Raw genomic sequence first — 18477 nt, forward strand, 5'->3', positions numbered from 1 at the left:
CTGGCACTGGAGAAAAAAAAAAGAAGATACCTGGCGAAGACGATCCAGGGTGAGAATGTTCTCCACTGCCAGCACACTCCGCAGGTACTTTTCAATATAGGCTTCTGAGTCAGCCGAAGCTGCGTTTTCAACATTAGCGGCCATCCTTGCTAGCGCTTCCCGCTCCTCAGCTCCCTGAGCATCCTGGGAAGAAGGAAAGAAAGGCTGCCTAGTTTAAAGGAAATATTTCCAATTAAAAAAAACAACCACCCAAAATACAGCCAACCAACCAAAAAACAATACATCTCTTTCCTGTACAGACCACAGGAAGGCTTTGAAAAAATGGATGATGTTGATTCAACATGGAATCCTCCCCTAAATTAGATAAGAAATTAATCTACTTCTGCAGCACGTGCAGGAATCCCCAACAAAAACTTTTTAGGAGCTCCTGCAGCATAGACGCTAGATGAGTGCTCCTATTGTGCTTGACGAGTTGAACCCTTCAGCTGTAAATACTGGTTATGGTTCTCTTTTCTTGTCAGCAGAGTTTAATGGGGAGATATCACCATCAAGCAATGTAAATGCTAGTCACGCGCCACTGCGCAAGCGCAGCATTAACATCTCTCATAGATATTTCCCCCCCTGCAGAATAATTGACTCTGACGGGGACTCGAGGAGGTGAAGGGAAGCCACAAGAGGTGTCATGCTTCAATTATACCTTTTGCTCGCCGGGGGCTAATGTGGTGCCAGAAGAGAGGGCAGCTGGCTCACATGCTGGAGCAGCCCGCCATGGAGAGGGAGGGGGCATATGCTGCCTTCCTCACATTGCCCTGCCTGCAGGGCCAGGTGAGCAGGCATGGGATGGGGGGGGAGGGAGACAGAGCAGGGCATCCAGAGCTGCTGGGGGTGGGGTGGTGGTGATCACACAGACTGGAGTTCAGAAGGGCTAGTTTGGGGGGGGAGATGACAAACTGGGGTGGGGACACAGGAGCTAGTGGAGTGACAACATTGAGTGGGGGTGCAGGGCCACATGGGTATAGGAGGAAGTTGGGGTGCAGGCCAAACGGGGACTGGGACAGATGTGCCTGATTAAATGAGAGGTGTTGAGGTCAGCCCAGGTCTGCATGGGAAAAGCTCCCCAACTCCCTAACAATCCCTCCCCCACAAAAAACCTGTTCCATACTTCTCCCACCCACACCTCACAACCCTCCAGGTTCACTCCCAGGCTCCTTCCCAGCAATTACTTCCCTCTCCCTCAGCTCCTCCATTACCCCCGACTCTCCCAAGCCTTCGCACTGCTTCTGAGGGGTGTGGGAAATACGGTTCTGTATTGTAGTTTAAATGAATTATTACTCAAAGTTCTGTACTAATATGCCTAGTAAGGAATCTATTTGTCAAAAACATTTCCTTAATCTTTTTTGTTTTCTGTATTGTTACAGACATACTTGCTGACAGGTATTTTGAAATAAATTACCAAAATAATTGAAACTGGCATGATTATATTGTGTTATTTTGACAAGTAAAATATACAGAATTTTTATATATTGTGCACAGAATTCCCCCAGGAGTAAAATGTCTGTCTTCAGATATTTTATAACACTAAAGTCAGCTACATTTGGGTCTTTGCCTGCTCCCTACAACATACTAAGCTATCATATGAAGGGAAATAAAACGAAGAAAGTTGACAAAACAGAGACTACAGCTTCAGACACACTTCGGGTGTGAGAGGTGTCTGTCTCTCGCAGTGCTTTCTTGGAGGCTGTTACTGGGTATCTGTTTTGACCGAACGAAGGCAAGAGTGGAGACAATGAAGGAAAGTATGACGAGGCTCAGTGCTCGAAGGGTTAAAGCAAGGCATTATTTATTAAGGGGCAGCCTCAACTTGAAATTTAGATTCTATTTAAAAAAAAAAAAGTAAAAGTAGTCAGGTACTAAACCTGCTCCCAGATCCCAGGACAAGGTTTCTTACAATATTTCTCTTCCCCATTGCTGAATGAAAGACCCACACAAACAAGGAGGGAAAACTGACTACACTGGGTAAACAATGCAGATTGCTGCCAAATGCGCAACATGGAAAAAAACCAGTTTGTCTAATCTCTTTCTGTTCTAGGAATCTTAGTTATTAGTTGTAGCAACAATAGGCAATGAATATTCAAACAGATGTGAGATTTCAAGAAGTTGGTGACCCTTTGACAGTTTCAGATATTTTCAATTCCTAGTTATTCACCTCTGGAATATTAGAGACTATCTCAAAGGTGACTCCACAGCCAGGAATGGAACTTCGGTGAGACATTCTTCTCAGGAAGCTCTGTGCAAAACCCTATAGAGGAAGGAGGAAAAGGGGGAAAAAATGGTTGTTTCAGTTAAAAAAAAAAAAAAAAACTGTTTTAAAATAACATTTTCAACAAAAGCAAATGTTTGTATATGGCAAATAACAGAACAGACAAAACATGCAGGCAGCATTCAAAGGACTTTAGTCCAAATAAAGACGAAATCAGTTATTTTTGTCTTCATTACAGATGTAAAAAGGGGATTATCTTTCTACACAGCAAGGTGACCTCTTAACTAGAAAACAAGGGATTGGCTGGTTCTAGATTTTTTTTTTTTTTTGGAGAGCCCAGGGTGACTTTTCTTGAATATTGACATGTACAGACATTAAATTCTTGACCAGAGAGATCGTTATGACGAATGATTTAAGAGGGCCCGGTCATTGTTTATGCGGACTCGGTGCCGTTGCAAGGTTAAGAATTGGATTCTTGAATTAATGCAGAGATGAGTCACTGAAAGATGCTGCTCCGTCTGAACAGCCTGGAAAGGTTATCACTGGGGATTAAAAAAAACCTTGCGAGAAGGCTGAATTTTTGTGCTGGCAAATAGACTCGGCTTGCGGTTGAAATCGGCATGGTTGGAGACTCAATACAATCTGTATGATAAATGGAGCCTGCAAATGATTTCTGTGAAATGGGTTTCCCCCAGTTCTAGGTAATGGAAAATTTGCTTCACTGTTTCCTTTCTGGGAATGACTTCACACCTAGTCAGACATCTAGTGCTGTGCCTCTCTTCCTCCAAATACTGTCAGCAGCTCAGTTGGGTCCACAGGGCTCTGTCTGCAGCTTGGCCATGCCTCTTCTGGCCTCACTCTGACTCTGCCTCCTGTAGTGCCAACAGAGGAGCAGCTCAGCACCCCCACCTTATCCGATACTGTCGCCGGCATGGAAAGCCAAATTTTGGGGCAGTGTTGAGCAGAATTCTCCCTGCTCCCACCATCTTCATCAAGGAATGAAGATTTTCAGGGATCATTCCCTGAATGAGACCATTCATCGAGCTCCTGCCTTCCATTTGTTCCTCCCCCTGCACCTTCCATCATGGCAGAACAGGTCAAACGGAGAAAATAAAAGGTCAAGTGGGACTCTCGTTCTGAGAAGCCACAGACGGCAACGTGTACACAACTGCTGCTAGCATACCCCTAAATGTCTCAGACTGGGAGAGAGGTCAGTATCCAGAAACAGATGTAGTGAACGTTACTGATGGGGAAAACATAATTCAGATTTCACTTAGGATACATCGGCAAATTAGACAAATTTCACTAATCCACAAAACATGAGCTCCTAGCCATGAGGGTAACACCTACTAAACTCCAGCCAATGTAAAATGATTGGGATTAGAGAGACTATTCACCAGATTAATACTAATGATATTGAAACAAAAATTCTCTCCAGTATTTAGCAGCATCATACAAAAGCTATGAAAAAAAAATTAAATAATTTTCCAAGACACTGAAGTTATCACACAGACTACTAGCAACGTGAAGCCTCTAGCTCAGGGGTAGGCAACCTATGGCTCGCATGCCAAAGGTGACACGAGAGCCGATTTTCAGTGGCACTCGCACTGCCTGGGTCCTGGCCGGGTCTGGGGTGGGGGGCTCTGCATTTTAATTTAATTTTAAATGAAGCTTCTTAAACATTTTAAAAACCTTATTTACTTTACATACAACAGTTTAGTTATATATTATAGACTTATAGAACGAGACCTTCTAAAAACGTTAACATGTATTACTGGCCCACGAAACCTTAAATTAGAGTGAATATATGAAAACTCAGTGCATCACATCTGAAAGGTTGCCGACCCCTGCTCTAGTTACTGCCACACAGGACAGAGCAAATCAGTATCAAGTAAACACAAGGAATCAAAACAGCAGCTGGTTGTTGCTATTTCTAATGCTTCTTTATGACGGTGTACCAAAGTACAGAGCTGAGGATGGGTGAAATGCAGCATCCCACCTTCTTGATTCTCCAGGTCTAGCCCCCAGCAGGACTTGTGAGGAAGAGGAACTAAAGATTAATGTATACATTATTTTGGTATTTTCAAAGCTTCTACAAAACGGACCCAGGCCACTTCAACATGTCAAACAAATGTATCTAGCCAAAGAAAAACTATATCAAGAGTAGAACTGGACACTTTTCTTTTTGTTAGGTGCTTCTGGCTAAGAGTTTGTTTAAAGACTCTTTTTAGAAGGCCACTGTTAATTTCATTTTTCCTCAAGGGACACCTGTCAGGCTCAGAATTACAAACACACAGCTCCCATAAAACATTTAAAAATATGCACCTCCATCTCAACCAGACAGGGCCACCCAGAGGATTCAGGGGGCTTGGGACAAAGCAATTTTGAGGGCCCCTTCCATTAAAAAAAAGTTGCAATACCATAGAATACTATATTCTCATGGGGGCCCTGTGGGGCCCGGGGCAAATTGCCCCACTTCTCCCCCTCCCCCCCCGGGCAGCCCTGCAACCTGATGTTGGTAACCTATCAAATCCACCAAAACAAGGGGCACACCAGTGTTAAAATGCTGCAGTGAAGTGAGGCACGGACTAAGAGCTCGGCTGTTCTCAGTGGTGACAGATGACAGAACAAGGAGCAATGGTCTCAAGTCGCAGTGGGGGAGGTTTAGGTTGGATATTAGGAAACACTATTTCACTAGGAGGGTGGTGAAGCACTGGAATGCTTTACCTAGGGAGGTGGTGGAATCTCCATCCTTACAAGTTTTTAAGGCCTGGCTTGACAAAGCCCTGGCTGGGATGATTTAGTTGGGAATTGGTCCTGCTTTGAGCAGGGGGTTGGACTAGATGACCTCCTGAGGTCCCTTCCAACCCTGATATTCTATGATTCTAAGAGTCTGAGCACAGGACTGGGGGCCAGGAATTACTGAACTCTGGTGTCAAGCAAGTCAAAAGCTCTTTGCTGCAGGTCTCTCATCACTTTGACAGGGAGTCAAAACTCACTGGAGGGTTTTAAAAGATGTACCTGTCTCCCGTAGACATTAACGCAGATACGTTTGCGTAGCACTAGCTGCATTTCTGCAGGATGGCTCAACTGGACTGTCACCCTCACAATAAGGAAAACTCTTTCATCTGTTGCTGTTCCTTTACTGAGCTGAAGGCAGTTATGGACTGTGGAATCCCAGGAGGCTTCTACTTTCACCTGCAAAGGAAAAAAAAGCATCTCCTCGAATACATAAATTTTAACTCAAAAAATTTCCAGTTCACCTAGAACTGGTAAAAAGCAAACATCTGTTTTATAAGAGGTCATTTTACAATCAACATTGGTCTATCAAAGATATTTGAGTTTAAAAATGGAGGTTACTTAACTGTAAGTGCAAGTTCTTGCGGATCTGTGGTCCCTATCTGTATTCCGCACGTAGGTGTGCATGCACATCATGCGCTTGAGTCCATAAATTCTAACAAACAGTGTCCGTTGGCTCACACATGTGCAGCAGCTCTCCTTATGCTCCAGACCCAGGGCATAAGAGGCAGCGTGGGCTGACGCCTGTCCAGTTCTTCTTACTGTGAATCCAGTAGGATCCGAAGCAAAGGGGATGGAGGGGAATATAGACATGGACCACACATCTGAAAGAACCTCCAGTTACAGGTAAGTGACCTCCAATTCTTCGAGTGCTGGTCCCTATGCTTGTTCCACACATGGGTGACTGACTAGCAGTATTCAGACTGAGGAGGGTGCGAGGATCCTGGCAGCAAAGATGCTTGAATTACTGTAGTTTCCACTGTTGTATCCGCTTGAACTAGTGTACAAAATGTTTTGTATATGTGTGAATGGAACTCCAGGTAGCCATTCTACATATGTCCAGTATTGGTACTTCTTGCAGGGATGCTGTAGCAGCACCTTGTGCTCTCATGGATTGTGCCCTTACCCCATCAGTTGGAAGAATATGAGTTAATTGGTAGAACTCAGTGATTCCCCCAGAAATCCACTTAGATTCTCTGAGAGGATAGAGCTTGTCCTTGCAACTTTTCTGCTATGATGAGAAATAGCCTTCGTGATTTTCTGATAGGTTTGGTCCTTTTCAGGTAGAATGCCAAGGCATGTCCAACATCAAGGGAATGAAGGTTGCTCTCTTCAGCAGAGGCATGGAGTTTCACGAAGAAAACAGATAAGTGGATGGCCTGGTTGACATGGAATTCAGAAATAACTGGGCAGGAATTTAGGGTGGTGGTGAAAAGAGACCTTTTTCCTTGTGAGAAACAGTATAGAGTGGGTCTGCCATGAGGATTCCTATCTTCCGCGACCTTTTGGCTGAGGAAACAGCAACTAAAAATCCCACTTCCCGCCGCCCCCATTGGCCCGGGACAGCGAACTGCGGCCAGTGGAGGCCACGATCGGCCGAACCTGCCGCGTCAGCAGGTAAATAAACTGGCCCGGCCTGCCAGGGTGCTTAACCTGGCGAGCCGCGTGCCAAAGGTTCCCGACTTCTGACATAGGGCATGTTGCCAAGGGTTCTCATGGAGGTCTGGTGAGCGTAGACAGGACAAGATTGTGGCCCCACTGAGGTGTAAGTTTGACCACTAGCGGAAAAATCCTGACTAGCCCTTTCATGAATCTCACTGTCATTGGGTGAGTGAAAATGGAATGTCCATCTACTGGAGGAAGGAAGACACTGATCACTGCAAGATGAACCTGCAGTGAGCTAATGGAAAGACCTGAGGTTTTTTTAAAAAAAAAAAACAGGAGAATCTAAAACAACTGGGACATCTATGAAGCTGGGAGAAGGCTGATTATGCTGAGCCAAGGTAGAGAAGCATCTCCATTTAGTTAGGTAGCATTCCTACTTTGAGGGGTGCTGAGCAAAAACGTTCTAGTTTTGATGCCCATACAAACACCAGGCCATGAGGTGGAGTGGTTCTGGATTGCAGGGTCTGATTCTGCCTTCTTCCTGAGTAAGGAGATCTGAAAAGGGGTGGATCCTGATAGGAGGAGGGACTGACATTCTCAGGAGTTCTGGGAACCAAAACTGTCTGGGCCAATTAGGTGCTACAAGAACAACTCTGGCACTGTTGTGATGGATCTTTCTCAAGACCTGTGGTAGCAGGGGAATAGGAGGAAAGGCATATGTAAGTTCTTCTGGCCATGACAACAGGAGATCATTGCCCTGGGAGTGACTCAGTTCCTCTGGAGCAGTACAGGGGAAATTTCCTGTCCATTGGGATCCCTTCGCAGCCCAACTGAGGTGTTCCCCACACAGGGTCTGCAGAGAAATGTTTGCTCAGTCTGTCTGCTAAAGAGTTTTGAGCACTTGGAAAAGACGGTTACTCACCGTTGTAACTGTTGTTCTTCGAGATGTGTTGCTCATATCCATTCCATTAGGTGTGCGCGCGCCGCGTGCACGATCGTCGGAGAATTTTCTACCCTAGCAACACCGGCGGGTCGGCTGTGGAGCCCCCTAGAGTGGCGCCTTCATGGCGCTGAATATATACCCCAGCCGACCCGGCACCCCCTCAGTTCCTTCTTGCCGGCTACTCCGACAGTGGGGAAGGGGGGCGGGTTTGGAATGGATATGAGCAACACATCTCGAAGAACAACAGTTACAACGGTGAGTAACCGTCTTTTCTTCTTCGAGTGCTTGCTCATATCCATTCCATTAGGTGACTCCCAAGCCCAACTTAGGTGGTGGGGTCGGAGTGAGACATTGCTGTGTGCAAAACCGCTGATCCGAATGCAGCATCGTCCCTGGACTGCTGCACTAGTGCGTAGTGAGCTGTAAATGTGTGGACTGATGACCAAACCGCAGCTCTACAAATGTCCTGGATCGGAACTTGCGCCAGGAAAGCCGTCGAGGAAGCTTGGGCCCTCGTGGAGTGAGCGGTGAGGTGTGGTGCTGAGACACCTGCCAGGTCATAGCAAGTCTGGATGCAAGACGTAATCCAGGAGGATAGGCGTTGTGAGGAGACCGGTGAGCCTTTCATTCGGTCGGCCACTGCAACGAAGAGTTGCGTCGTCTTTCTAAAGTGTCTTGTGCGGTCAATATAGAAAGCCAGGGCCCTGCGTACGTCCAGAGAATGCAAACGTTGATCCTGGCGAGTAGCATGTGGTTTAGGATGAAAGACCGGGAGAAATATATCCTGGTTGATATGAAAAGGAGAAACCACCTTAGGGAGAAAGGCAGGATGTGGACGAAGCTGCACTTTATCCTTATGGAAAACCGTGTAAGGGGGCTCGGATGTAAGCGCCCTGAGTTCAGAAACGCGCCTTGCTGAGGTGATGGCTACGAGGAAGGCTGTCTTCCAGGATAGGTACAAAAGTGAGCAGGTGGCCAGTGGCTCGAATGGAGGACCTGTGAGCTTGGAGAGAACCAGGTTGAGGTCCCACGTCGGCACGGGCTGACGTTGTTGTGGGTACATCCGGTCTAAGCCCTTGAGGAATCTAACGACCATCGGGTTAGAGAATACCGAGGACGCGAGTTCCCCTGGGTGAAAGGCTGATATAGCGGCCAGATGAACTCTAATTGAAGATATCGCCAACCCTTGCTGTTTTAGGGAGAGGAGATATTCCAATATAAGAGGAATAGGTGCCTGTAACGGGGACGTGGCTCTTTGTTCGCACCAACAGGAGAACCGCTTCCACTTGGCCACGTATGTGGTCCGTGTTGAAGGCTTCCTACTGCTCAGCAGAATCTGTTGGATCGAGTGCGAGCATTGTTGCTCTGCCTGGGTGAACCATGGAGCAACCACGCCGTGAGGTGGAGTGATTGCAGGTCGGGGTGACGCAGCCGGCCGTGGTCCTGCGAGATGAGATCTGGACATAATGGAAGCGGGATCGGTGTCTGAACCGAGAGTTCCAACAGTGTGGTGTACCAATGTTGTCTCGGCCACGCTGGGGCAACCAGAATTACCTGTGCCTGGTCTCTGCGCAATTTGAGCAGTACCTTGTGGACCAGAGGAAACGGAGGGAAGGCATAAAACAGGTGGTCTTTCCAGGGAAGGAGAAACGCATCCGAGAGGGAGCCCGGAGCTCGACCTTGCAGGGAGCAGAACACGTGGCACTTCCTGTTGTCTCGAGATGCAAACAGGTCTATCTGGGGAAACCCCCACTTCTGGAAGACGGAATGTATGATGTCCGGCCGGATAGACCACTCGTGCGTTTGAAAGGACCTGCTGAGTCGGTCCGCTAAAGTGTTCTGGACTCCAGGGAGGAACGATGCCGTGAGATGGATTGAGTGGGCGATGCAGAAGTCCCACAGGCGAATGGCCTCTTGGCATAGAATTGACGAACGTGCTCCTCCTTGCTTGTTGACGTAAAACATGGCCGTGGTGTTGTCGATGAGAACTAACACACAGCGGCCACGTAGGAGATTGAGAAATGCCTGGCACGCCAGGCGCACCGCCATCAGTTCCCGAACATTGATGTGCAGGGCTAGCTGAGGTGCAGTCCACAGGCCCTGGGTATGGTGCTCGTTGAGATGGGCGCCCCAACCCAGAGATGAAGCGTCTGTGACCAGGTGCAGAGAGGGTTGTGGGGCGTGAAACGGCATCCCCTCGCAAACCACATTGTGATCTAGCCACCATGTGAGGGAGGTCAGGACCGAGTTCGGGACCGTGACCACCATGTTCAGGCTGTCCCGATGTGGGCGGTATATCGATGACACCCAGGTCTGGAGTGGGCGAAGCCGAAGTCTGGCATGCCTGGTTACGTACGTGCAGGAAGCCATGTGACCCAGCAGGGTAAGGCACGACCTCACCGTGGTAGTTGGGAAGGCCTTGAGCCCTTGAATGAGGCTCGTGATGGTGCAAAAGCGGTTGTCTGGCAGGATGGCTTGTGCATGTCTGGAGTCTAGGACTGCGCCGATGAATTCTATTCTCTGGGTAGGTTCTAGAGTGGATTTGTCCTTGTTGAGTAGGATGCCCAACTCGTTGAATGTGTGCACTATTATGTGGACGTGAGCTCGAACTTGCTCTTTGGTGCGACCGCATACCAGCCAGTCGTCTAGGTACGGGAACACCTGTATCCCTTGCCGACGAAGGTACGCTGCCACGACAGCCATACATTTCGTGAACACTCTTGGGACCGAGGATAGGCCGAAGGGAAGGACTGCAAATTGGTAGTGCACCTTGCTTACCACGAATCGCAGGAAGCGTCTGTGAGGCGGGTAAATTGCGATATGAAAGTATGCGTCTTTCATGTCGAGGGCGGCGAACCAGTCTCCAGGATCGAGGGAAGGGATAATGGCCCCCAGAGAGACCATGCGGAACTTCAACTTTACTACGAATTTGTTGAGTCCGCGCAAGTCCAAGATGGGTCGCAGACCTCCTTTGGACTTGGGGATCAGGAAGTAACGGGAATAAAATCCCCTGCCCCTTAACTCTACTGGAACCTCCTCTATGGCCCCCATAGCAAGGAGCGTGGAAACCTCCTGTATAAGAAGTTGCTCGTGAGAAGGGTCCCTGAAGAGGGACGGGGAAGGGGGATGGGAGGGGGGGATTGAAGAAAACTGGATAGCGTATCCCCTCTCCACCGTGCGAAGGACCCAACGGTCCGAAGTTATAAGGGACCAAATACGGTGGAAGTGGGAGAGGCGATCCCGAAAGGAGGGGGCTGGATCCTGGGGGATGACTGGGGCGCCGTCCTCGACCGCACCTTCAAAAGTTCTGCCTGGGGCCTGTGGGTGGTCTTGGTGGCCCTTGGTTCTGACCGGGTTGAGGGCCGGTCCACCTTCGTCTACCACCTCGCCCGCGCCTCCGGGCTGAGTCCTGTCTCTGACGAGGTGGGGGGGGGGGTAGAAGCGCTGAGGCTGAGGCCTAAATGGCCTGCGCTGAGGGCCCGCAACATGCATCCCCAGGGAGCGCATGATTGTCCTGGAGTCCTTGAGGCTCTGCAGGCGAGAGTCCGTCTTCTCCGAGAACAACCCCTGTCCTTCGAAGGGCAAATCCTGCAGGGTTTGTTGCAATTCCGGGGGCAAACCCGAAACTTGGAACCAGGAGGTCCTTCGCATAGCGATACCCGAAGCCAGGGTTCTCGCAGCCGAGTCCGCTATGTCCAAGGAGGCCTGTAAGGAGGTCCGAGCCACCTTCTTACCCTCCTCTACCAAGGCCCCAAACTCCTCCCTGGACTCTTGGGGAACCAATTCCTTGAACTTCCCCATAGAGTTCCAGGAGTTAAAGTTGTAGCGGCTCAGGAGCGCCTGCTGGTTAGCCGCTCTAAGTTGCAGCCCTCCGGCTGAATAAACTTTACGGCCAAACAAATCGAGGCGCTTAGCCTCCTTCGATTTGGGCGCTGAGGCCTGTTGACCGTGGCGTTCCCTTGCATTCACTGATGCCACCACCAGTGAACACGGCTGGGGGTGGGTATACAAGTACTCGTAGTCTTTGGAGGGGACAAAGTACTTTCTTTCCACCCCTCTCGCTGTGGGTGGGATAGAGGCAGGAGTTTGCCATATCGTACTTGCATTCGCCTGGATCGTGCGGATCAGGGGTAACGCCACTCGCGATGGGGCATCCGCCGCGAGGATATTTACGATGGGGTCCTGCACCTCCACTATCTCCTCCGCCTGCAGGTCCATATTACGGGCCACCCTACGTAGGAGGTCCTGGTGAGCCCGAAGATCTATTGGGGGTGGACCTGTGCACGATGTGCCCGCCACTGCCTCATCCGGAGAGGAAGAGGAAGATGCCTCCGGTGGTAAAGGATCCAAGGGAGGGTCCTGGTCTCCCTGCTCCTGGGCCGGAGCATCACCTGCGCTTGGGTCCAGGACGTCAGGTGGTGCGGACACGGAAGCCTCCATGCCCCCTGGCGGAGGCCGAGAGATGGTGGACTCCGGGGCCCTTCTAACGGAGTGGCCCGAGCGAGAGGTCGAAGTTATTGGAGCCCCTTGCGCCTGATGGTACGCCCACGGGGTCCAGAACGACCAGTGAGATGGGCCATGAGCAGGGTCCTCTGCTACCTCCTGCCAATGGCCTATGTCCTGCTCCTCGGCTTGCCCCTGAGGGGGGTATGCCGATCTCGATAAGTCCTCAGAGGAGCGAGACACCGATCTCGATGGCCATGGCGGTGCCGAGTGCGCCGAGACGAATCCCGTGGGCTGCGGTGCCGCACGGTGCCGGTCCGGAGATGTTCTATCTCCACGCGGTGCCGGCGATCGGTGCCGGGATCGCGATCGGTGCCGATGACCTCGCCGGTGCCGGGAGTCGGATCTGGACCTCGACGATGACCTGGAGTAGGCCCGGTGCCGGGAGCGGCCTCTCGACGTCGAGCGTCGATCGTAGCGGTGCCGAGAACTACGTCTCGATGTTGATCGGTGCCGACGATCATAACGGTGCCGAGACGTAGAGCGGTGCCGCGACGAAGATCTTGGCCGCGAGTACGACCGGTGCCGAGGTGATATCCGGCGCCGGGACTGCGAGCGGCGTGGGGACCTGCTTCGGGACCTGGACCGGTGCCGTGGTTCCAGCCCCTGCGATGGAGGGCGCATCAAGGCAGGTTCCCCCCTAGACTGGACCGGACGAGTCAACGGTGCCGGCGGTGCCGGTGGTTGGGGCGGTGCCGGCTCCGTGAGAGCGATCAAGTCTCTCGCCGTCGCGAAGGTCTCTGGGGTCGACGGGAGGCACTGTATCACCGCTGGTCTCTGTGGAGACCCTGTCTGCACCGGACTCAACGGCCTCGGAGCTGGAGTCGACGGTGCTGGAGGCACCTGTTTCCGGTGCTCCACAGGCGGCACTGGGGGAGCCGGCGTCTTCGGCACGGAGGTCCCCGTCTTATGGGCTTTTTTATGTCCCGGGGATAATGAACGGCGCCGAGGCACTTGCTGTGCTTGCGGTGCCGACGAGGTCCGGTGCCGTGGAGGCTTGTCCGACGCCACTCGCGTGGTCGGAATAGTCGGTGCCGCCGGGGCACTGCGCACCGAGGTGCCAGGTGCCGGGGCCTGACGCGCTGATGGAGCGTCCGGGCTAAGTGCCGCCTCCATAAGGAGTTGCCAGAGCCGAAAGTCCCGCTCCTTCTTGGTCCTTGGTCTGAAGGCCTTACAGATCTTGCACTTATCTGTTTGATGGGACTCTCCCAGGCACGTCAGACACGAGTCGTGCGGGTCGCTCGTTGGCATAGGCTTAGCGCAGGAGGCGCACTGCTTGAAGCCGGGAGCCTTGGGCATGAGCCCGGCCACGCGGCCGGGGGAAAAAGGGGGAGACAACCCCCTTAATCCCCTTGAACTATATAACAACTAGTAACAAGTGAAACAACCAACTATTTAACTATAAACAACTAGAACTATAACTATAACTGTGAATGACTAAATAAGCTAGGGAGAGTGGAGAACAGCTATGCCGCGCTCCACAGTTCCAACGACCGTCAGGGGCGGTAAGAAGGAACTGAGGGGGCACCGGGTCGGCTGGGGTATATATTCAGCGCCATGAAGGCGCCACTCTAGGGGGCTCCACAGCCGACCCGCCAGTGTTGCTAGGGTAGAAAATTCTCCGACGATCGTGCACGCGGCGCGCGCACACCTAATGGAATGGATATGAGCAAGCACTCGAAGAAGAATGTATGTGGCTTGGATAGTGATGTGGTTTCTGATGTACCAGTCCAAAGCCTGACTGCTTCTAGGAAGAGATCTTGCTTTGCCCTGTTTGTTTATGTAAAAGACCATGTTGCTGTTGTCTGATGTTACTTGGATATAGAAGTAAATGTATAAGCAGATTTAGCAGACTGCCCTCAGTTCCAGTAGACTGATGTGCAGTCTGGCCTCTTGTGGGGTCCAGGTACCTTTCACGGTGTAGTTGTTCATGTGAGCACTCTAACCCATAAGGGATGAATCTGTTGGAAAGTGGACTGGGGGCAGGAGCGCTGAAGGGGATTTCTACTGTCACTTGTTCTGGATTTAACCACCAGGTAAGACAGGCCATGATCCTGATGGGAATGGTCACTCTGGTGTTGGTGTGATCCTCATCTGGTGAGTAGACCAACCAAAGCCAGACCTGTAGGCATTGTAGATGAAGTCTGGTGAATGGTGTCACATAAGTGCACAAGACCATGTGTCTAAAAGAGAAAGGCATACTTTGACCATAGTCCTTGGTAATCTGTGCTATCAGATTGCTCATTAACTGAAATCTTTCTCTGGGGAGGAAAGCTCTTGCTGAAATAGAGACTGCTCTGACAAACTTTGTTGTCCATGTGAGTGATAAAACAGACTTTTCTTTCTTTGCACAGACATCCAGCACTGCTAGAAGATGGAGCAGGAACAAAGTCGCCGATCTGACAGCTTGGCCGCCTGCTAAGAGCCAGTTGTTAAGATACGGGAAAACTGTGTACCCTGACATCTCATTTGGGCTGCAACCACAGAGAAGACCTTCATGAATACTCTGGGTGCTGTTGCTAGTCTTAAGGGAAGGACTATGAACTGGAAACGTTCCCGATCCACTAGAAACCAAAGGAACTTTCTTGATACTAAGATGGCACTCATTCTATTGCCCCTTGTTGAAGGGGGGAGTCTGCCTCCTGTTTAAGAATCACTTCATGAGAGTAGTCCCTGAAGGGGATCAGGAAGGGGATTTGTGGGGCGGGAGAGAGAGAAACTCTATGGAATATCCTTAGTGGACAAATTCTAGGACCCAATTCTCAGTCGTGATAGAGTCCCAATTGTGGGTGAAAAGTCAGAGATGGCCCCCAAAGATAAAGTGGGTAAAGGTAGGTGGCATCTATAGCAGTGAAGGATATCAACTGAGGTGTCAAAAGTAGCCCTTAATTGGTGGCTGAGAATAGGCAGAGTTTAGGGTAGCTGAAAATTGAGGTCTCTGAAGCCTGATGTTTACGGGGGATGTGGCTGGATGTGGGTTGTATAATGTCTGTGGAGAGGTTGGTCTTGGCCTATACATTTGCCTCTGGTGTTGTCTCCTCAGGGCTGGGGTGTAAATTCCCACGGAGTGTAGAGTTGACCGAAAGTCTTTCAGCAAGTGTAGGAACTCATCCGATCTCCATTAAACAAATTTAGCCTGTCAAAAGGCGGGACCTGTATGGCGTTCTGAACCTCTTTGGGGAGCCCTGAAGAGTGAAGCCAAGACTCATGCTTCACAACTATACTAGTGGCCAAGCCTCTGAATGCAGTATCCACTGCATCTAGAAGAAATTCCTTTGCCAACAACTTGCCTTCCTCTATCAAAGACTGAAATTGGGCTCTGTACTCAGGGGAAAGCTTGTCCTTAAAGTCAGGCAGCCTGGAGTAATTGTTAAAATCATATTTTGCTAACAAGGCCTGACAGTTCGCGGTATGAGTTGTAGGCTTGTAGGGGAAAAGATCTTTTTTCCTGCAAAACGTCCAACCTCTTTGAGCCCTTGTGAGCTGGAGTGGTCTTGGGATGTTGTAAACTTGCTCTCTTTGTGGCTGCCTGTACCAGCAGGGATTTGGGTGCTGGGTGGGAGAAAAGACATACAGCTTCTTTGGCAGGGACAAAATAGTATCTCTCAGCTCTCTTAGGCATGGGGGCTCATGAGGTGGAGATATGCCAGACCACTATCGCTGGCTCCATGATAGCGCCATCTTGCTTGGACCTGCAGCCTACAGAATATCCAGAAGATGGTATTGAAAATCATGGATCTCCTCCAGTGTTATATGGAGGCCATTGGCTATCCTCTGCAGTAGCTCCTGGTATGCCTATGGTAGTCCAGCAGAGATGGTGAGGATGGAGTGACAGCTTCATTTGGAGCTAGGATGAGATTCCCATTGATGCCTGTGGATCCGAATCAGTGACAGATCTGGTGGGTGCCGAGGAGAGGTGTTGTATGACTCCTGGATGGATCTGGGGTGTCTGCCACAGAGTTTCCACAGGCTCCAATAAAACCAAAAGGAGGGATCAATCAGATGGGGGAGACCTCACAGCACTGGGTACCAGCGATCCCCGGGGAAGTAATATCTGGGAGGATGACATCCAGGTCTCCTCGACTCTCTATCAGGGCTCAGATCTCTAGGAGGAGATGGACTGGCTGGGGTGCCTGACTCATCTGAGTCTGAGAACTGCTCTCTCCTCATTGGTGAGGTGGACAGTATATGAGGGTGGATGCTCCTGCCCATGGAGTAGAGAGAGGATGGTTCTTGTGTCACCAAAACAGTTCTGTCCTCCTGTAAAGCAATTTTCCTCTGGCGGACTGGGCTGGAGAGAGGAGGCTGAGGGTAAGGGAGGAATATATCCTCTGGTATTGTGTAGGTGTCTGTATGTCCTGCATTTTGGGTATTTCAATGGTCAGAACCAGGAAATTGTAGTTGGGTTGTCCTCTAAAGGGAAGGCTGGTATCAATGAAGTGTTAGTTCCAGCACTTCTGGATGGAACCAACCGATGTCAGTCCTTGTGTTTCAAAGCCAGAGCCAGTGACAGATCCTTTTTCTTGCACATTTTGACTTCCAAAATCCTGGACCTATAGGATCCACGAACGAAGGCTCACCCAGCCTGGATGGGCCTTGGGAGGGATATCTTATGGACACACCTGGACAGGGGCCTGTCCTTGCAACTATGAAAGTGCCCCCTACTCTTACGGGAAGCCGTGGAAGAGTCCTTGGGCTTAGAATCTGTAGACTCTGCTTCTAAGCTTATGTCGGGGGCACTGCTCATCTGATGGAGCCAATGTACAGCATGCATGGATGTCTCCGTGGCCTGGATCAGAGTGAGGTCTCATTGCCTTCTTCATAAGGTGTTTCCTTAAGTGAAGGTCATAAGTTTCACATGGTTGTGATGGAAACAAGCAACAGATGCTGCACTTTGCCGGAATGTGCATCTTACCCAAGTAGCAGAGACAGTGTTGGTGATCAGTGCTCATGGAGAAGGAGTGAGGGCAAGAGACAGTTCTTGAACCCTGAGGCTCTGGGCATAGCCCCAGATCTCAGGGAGAGTGTCTCTGGTATGGGGAAAGAACAAGCTATACTAGCTAACTAAACTACTATAAAACTATTTACAATACCTATTACAGGCTACCAAAGAAAAGCTGGAGAAATCTATGGACACAGGGATTCTGAGTCAGGGCATGCGATGGGTAAGAAGGAACTGGAGAGGTGTCGGTCAATACTGCCTCTTATGCCCTTGGTCTGGAGCACGAGGAGAATTAATGTGCATGTGCAGGCCAACTGACATTGCTTGTTAGAATGTATGGATTGGGGCATATGCGCACCCAAGTGTCAAACACACATAGGGACCAGCACCCAAAGAAGAATTGAGACTTCTTTAAAACTCAAGACCATTTCTCTTTGAAAAAGAGCTACAAACCTCCTAGATTTCTGACTATACATTTTAAGAGGACAGGACCATTCAATCTTGCTAATTATGAAAACACTTCAGAAAGAGCAGAACTGATTACAACGCGAGTCTTTGGGAGACAAATTTCAGTATACTTCACTTAAAAACACCCATTTTTTGCTTGTTAGCTGAGAAATATTTTGCCTGAACAGTGTTAAAAATATTCGTAAAATACAGAAATCCTATTAGGCTTGAGGGAAAAAAGGAATTTCCCTGCTCATAAAATAAAAATAAAATTATTGAAAGTTGATACTACGTATCTTCAAATAATTAGAAATATCACATGGCAGCACTCTCTTTGGGTTTCTTGTTTAAAGTGCATGCAGAAAATTTTTAATAATTGTAGAAGTCTGAGGAAATTCCCAGACAAAAACAACTGTGTTAAGTTGGAGTTAAAGTTTAGAGTAAGTACCAGTAATTTAAAACTTAAAACTTAAAAAAAGGTAGTTACAGGAATGTTGCAATTATCCCAAAACCAGGAAATTCAGAGTTAAGGTTACACTGAAAAGAAATCAAAACATGTTAAGATATGGAAATGCACAGTTAAGGCACCCAAACAACTGCAACTCCACTTTAATGTAGTTTTTTTGGGGGGAATATAATAAAGTTCCATTCTTAGAGAACAATTTAAAAACAATCAGCCTTAGAAAGTACAAGAGCTGTATACTTGTTATGTCAGTCTAGATGCACTCCTGTGATGTCTAGGTAAGAGTTTGCCTACACATGAAAACTAATCCAGATTTAGGTACGGTATGAATTAAAAACAGATTAACTCCATGTATGAACGCTTTTATTTTAGAATAAAAGAGTGCCTTATTGTGAATTATCTTAATCCACTTTGGAAGAGGAATAGTTATTCTGGAATAACTCGCTCAGTAGACAAGCCCGGTTAAGAAGAGGTTAAAGAAATGAGAAGACTCCTGATTTTAAGCATTCTGGGCT

At 49.3% G+C, this 18477-nt stretch overlaps 1 protein-coding gene across 8 annotated transcripts in view; it reads right to left on the reverse strand.

Annotated features, from left to right (window-relative positions):
* Nucleotides 1-18477, reverse strand: part of KIF13B (kinesin family member 13B) — a 191821-nt gene that overhangs the window by 38471 nt on the left and 134873 nt on the right. For all 8 annotated transcript variants that reach the window (XM_042848909.2, XM_042848907.2, XM_005290653.4 and 5 more), the window contains exons 31-33: nt 5282-5458; nt 2207-2299; nt 31-183 (exon numbers count right to left, since the gene is read on the reverse strand). In XM_042848909.2, coding sequence (XP_042704843.2) covers nt 31-183; nt 2207-2299; nt 5282-5458 — 423 coding nt within the window. The remainder of the gene's footprint in view (nt 1-30; nt 184-2206; nt 2300-5281; nt 5459-18477) is intronic.

This window comes from Chrysemys picta, chromosome 3, assembly GCF_011386835.1.
Source record: "Chrysemys picta bellii isolate R12L10 chromosome 3, ASM1138683v2, whole genome shotgun sequence".
NCBI classification, from domain to species: Eukaryota; Metazoa; Chordata; order Testudines; family Emydidae; genus Chrysemys; species Chrysemys picta.